At 46.7% G+C, this 5,000-nt stretch overlaps 1 protein-coding gene across 1 annotated transcript in view; it reads left to right on the top strand.

Annotated features, from left to right (window-relative positions):
• Positions 1-5,000, top strand: part of LOC105890590 (striatin-interacting protein 1-like) — a 33,744-nt gene that overhangs the window by 22,706 nt on the left and 6,038 nt on the right. Inside the window, exon 11 of the mRNA XM_031582621.2 lies at positions 4,919-5,000. This exon is cut by the window's right edge and continues 151 nt beyond it. Within this exon, the coding sequence (XP_031438481.1) occupies positions 4,919-5,000 (82 nt within the window). The remainder of the gene's footprint in view (positions 1-4,918) is intronic.

Genomic DNA, 5,000 nt, shown 5'->3' with positions numbered 1-5,000 from the left:
TACGCAGGCAGAAGAGACCTCCGGGAGGTTCGGTGCCAGAACACTCTGCTCCTCAGAGAGAGAAGGTGTGTCTGAAATCATAAGAGGAGGTGTGGAATTGACAAACACATGGCTTTGAATCAAACAATCATTCTCTGATATCGTACAAACACCTACAAAACAGCTTGGACCAACAGACCTTTCAGGGCTAGGACACGGTTTAGCCTTTTCTTTAAGGACAGGGCAGTCTGCCTTCCAATGTCCTTTGCCAAGGCAATAATTACACACCCTGGTAGTCTCATACCTGGTAGCAGGTTCTTGTCTGCCAGCAGGCCACCCCTCCCCCTCTACGGGAGGTGGGTAGACGGCAGGATCAACAGACTCAAACAAGCCAAAGAACGAATCCAAACCGTTATCATTGAACGGAGGCATCACACGCAAATTAGAGGATATATGACATTTTGGAGGAGGAGTGAAGAATAAGATCCTTTGTGTAGATAAAGATATAGATAAAAATTGAGTGTTTTTCACGTGAGCTTTCGAATGCTCTCGACACACTTATCTAAAAACCAGGCTAGTTCGGATCATCATGTCATACTGTTCTTCTCCCTATAGAGTGTGTTTCAGCCCCAAATACAACAAGGAGTCACAGTCACCTTTATTGTATCCTTTTCCTGAAATGGAAAAGCAGACAGTCTTACCCATTCACACCAGCCGTCCCTGTCGATGTTTCTTCAAGATGCCTCGGCTTCTTTGAGTTTACGATCTGGGTTCGTGGCTGGGATACTAAGGCAAGAAGGCCATGTTTTTCGGGGGTAGCTCAGTCCATAGGAAAGACGCAGACGCGGACTCTGGTATTTCTCTTGTATTTATTGTCAAAGCTCAAAAGACTCTAAGACTACTAAAGACTACTCACAAGACTCGCGAACACAAACTGCATTCGTCTTTTAAATCCCTCTCACATGCATACACGTTCTAAACCACCTCCCTTTTTCATGACACTTCTTAGCAAACATATGTTCATCTCTGACCCATGCGCCACCTCCTCGCAGGCCCAGAGGCCCCTTCCTGCCCCCTCCACCATTGCACAATGTACAGCACAGTGAAGTTTGCAAACTCTCTCAAAGTACACATTGTTCTGCTTTACATTCTCGTTGGTTAAGCACATTTCATATTTCACGCATTTCTCAGCAAGCATATATGGATATAGGTTTGTGTAAGCATAACTCAAGCAATTTCCACACACAGTTATTTAGCATGTTTCACACCACATATTAGGAGAGCACACAGTGGTTATATCATTGCACGACATGAATCAAGCATCATTCAGCAAAGCACATATAGTATGTTCATCAATCATTATTAATTGCATATGGGTTGGTACGGGTTGCAGGTCCACTCTCATGAGCCATATTCATCAGGAGCCTCATCAGAATTATCAGGCCTCAATTTGCCTGCAGCAATCAAATCCAAACGCTTCATTTCAATTTAGCTATTTCAACGTCTCTATCCGCTTGTTTGCGTTCACGTTCACATTCTAATTTAGCCAATTCAACGTGTCTATCAATTTGGAGACGAAGTAATTCGCGTTGCTGCTGATACGCTAAACAACTGCCTCCTGGAGCTGGAGAAAGTAACGGAGAAGCAACAAACGTATCTACCTCAGTAGCCATGTCTGCTTTATCCAACACGCACACAGTAGTAGCCCGGCAATTCTGAAGCAAACAAATTCCCGATAAAGAGAACAACCCAATTTAACTAAGTCGTAGACCTTTCTTCACACGGGTACCGTGGCGGGTACTTATGCACGCAAACAAAGCCCAGCGGTCCAGAAAGTCTCAGATTGAAACAAACCGAACCCTGGAATGTGCCCCCGAGACAACTGCTCTTACCACGTACCCCGTGACTGCGACGACGTTTATCAAAATGAAACACAAAGTAACAATAAACCGCAAAATCTAAACGGTCTGACCCTAACAGGGAAATGTTTGAGACAGAATAAAGAGGCTACTTACCCAGAAGTTTGTAACAATTCGCCCTTTCTTCACCAGAGAGAACAGTTACTACGCTTATAAATGTAGGTCGCTGGCAGATTCTATTTGACTATCACTGGAACTGTTGCTGCCAGATCAATACTAAGGGCTACCTTCACCATACACCCCAAACTTTTAGACAATATACAAGACACAACGACAGGTATCTAAGTGAAATGCACGTTGTATTCTGTCAACAGGAAATTAAACACGCTTCTATGGCGCGTACCGAACTCAAACGTCGGTCACAGCCGACACATAAACAACAACGCCAAACTTTTCATCCAACAATCAAAACATCCCCAGAGTTCATCCACCCAACAGTCCCAAAGTCTCCCGATCAAACCCCACAGTGAAAACACAAAAGTAGTTTCTCTTACGAAACTATTGTCCGGTGCAGAGAGAGAGAGTTCAACGTCTTACAGTGTGATGAGAGGCCGCTCCACACAGCCTGGGTAGCGCAATCTCACCACTTCGCTTGATATAGAACCCATACGAAACCCAGGATAGTCCAACTGCCTTGGTAAGTGCTCCGCCGTTTGGAAAGACGGCATCCAAAGCCAATGAGGCAGGGTATAATCCAATACTTGGTTTTGTGTAATCGCCACGCGTTTCTCTCCAACTCCACACAGGTAAACGGAAAAGCTCTCCCTCGGGCTCACGCCCCCGCCTTCATATTTAAAGTCCTCTCAATCAACGTCACATGTTCCCGTAACTCAGGTTCATTACCGTCAGCTGATTAAAAATTGACATACATGACATGAGAACATACATACATATCAAAATCATACATATTATTCTCATTCTCACTAGCCATGTACAAAGGTGATTTCAGGCAACCTTTACAAGTTGACAGTGTGCTTTCGGTTTCAGCGATGCACACACCAAACAAAATATGCTCGCCAAGCGATGCAAACTAACTAAGGAGTTTCCAACTAACACAAAGATTTTAGGCTCCTGCCAACGCGGAAAACTGTGTGCCGAATCAAACAAAAATGCTTCTCAAGCCAGAAATACAACGTTTTGTTAGTTTTGACGAGCCCCCACTTGTAACAACCCGGCTCTTAGGCTTGTTACAAGAAACCAAAAATACACAAAATTTGTCCAAAACGCAAAGGTTTAATTTACAAAGTTCCAATTCTCAATCAAAGTTCTCAATCAAAGTTCTCAATCAAAGTTTGTTCTCTTGCTCCCTTCCTCTTTTGCTCTTAGCTCCTAGCTCTCTCGAATTCAGGAAGTGCCGGTCCTTTATAGTGGAGGGACACGCCCACCTAGGTGGTTAATCACCGGCACCTGGAAGACAGAGATTCAACACAGCCACACACGCATGCACTCAATTTACACACACATGCACTCAATTTACACGCATTCCTGCAGACAAAACGAGCAGAGCCGACGAGCCCAAAAGGGTTCGTCACACACACACACACACACACACACACACACACACACACACCCTCTCTCTCTCATACACACACCCTCTCTCTCTCACACACACACACAGACACACACACTCACACACACACACACACACACACACTCACACACACACACACACACACAGCCTCTCTCAGTGCATCTGCTGGCTCTTCCACTCCTCTCTCTCTCTCCTCTTCCTCATCCCCCTCTTCACTGCTTTTTGTTCTGTATGGCCTAGAACCTCAAAGCTGCAACACTACATATCACTGCCTCAGGTGTCACAGCAGGACTAACACACACACACTCACACTCACACTCACACACACACACTCACACACAGTCACACTCACACTCACACTCACACACTCACACACTCACACACACACACACACACTCACACACACACTCACACACTCACACACTCACACTCACTCACACACACACACACACACAGTCACACTCACACTCACACAGTCACACACACACACACACAGTCACACACACACACACTCACACACACACACACTCACACTCACACACTCACACACTCACACACACACACACACACTCACACTCACACACACACACACACTCACACTCACACAGTCACACACACACACACTCACACACACACACACACACACACAGTCACACACACACACACACACACACACACACAGTCACACTCTCACACACTCACACTCACTCACTCACACACACACACAGTCACACTCTCACACACTCACACTCACACACACACACACACACACACACACACACACACATACACACACACACACACACAGTCACACACACACACACAGTCACACACACAGTCACACACAGTCACACACACACACACTCACTCACACACACACACACTCTCTCACGCATTGCCAGTCCAGACCCCCCACTCCACCCCAGACTCATGTGCATCATACATTCCCCGCACTGCTCTGACACTGGCTCTGATGTTGGCACAGGCATTGGCACGCACCTTGGCTCTGACACTGGCTCTGATGTTGGCACTGGCACAGGCATTGGCACGCACCTTGGCTCTGACACTGGCTCTGATGTTGGCATTGGCATTGGCACTGGCACGCACCTTGGCTCTGATGTTGGCACAGGCATTGGCACTGGCATTGGCACGCACCTTGGCTCTGATGTTGGCACAGGCATTGGCACTGGCATTGGCACGCACCTTGGCTCTGATGTTGGCACAGGCATTGGCATTGGCACACACCTTGGCTCTGATGTTGGCACTGATGTTGGCACTGGCACGCACCTTGGCTCTGATGTTGGCACTGATGTTGGCGTTGGCACTAATATTACTACTAATGTTAGATGTTGGCACTAATATAAGTGCTGATGTTGGCATTAACCCTGCCTACTCTTAGCTCTTACTTTCATTCATGCCAGTACACAATATGGGTTAAGGAGTGTGTGTGTGTGTGTGTGTGTGTGTGTGTGTGTGTGTGTCCGTCCAGCCTCTGATGAAGCAGGACAGCTTGGACACGTATAACGAGAGGGATCCCTTTAAGAACGACGACACGCGAGACGAGGATGAGG

The sequence above is a fragment of the Clupea harengus genome, chromosome 16, assembly GCF_900700415.2.
Source record: "Clupea harengus chromosome 16, Ch_v2.0.2, whole genome shotgun sequence".
Lineage (NCBI taxonomy): Eukaryota > Metazoa > Chordata > Actinopteri > Clupeiformes > Clupeidae > Clupea > Clupea harengus.
This window is presented reverse-complemented; position numbering and strand designations above follow the sequence as displayed.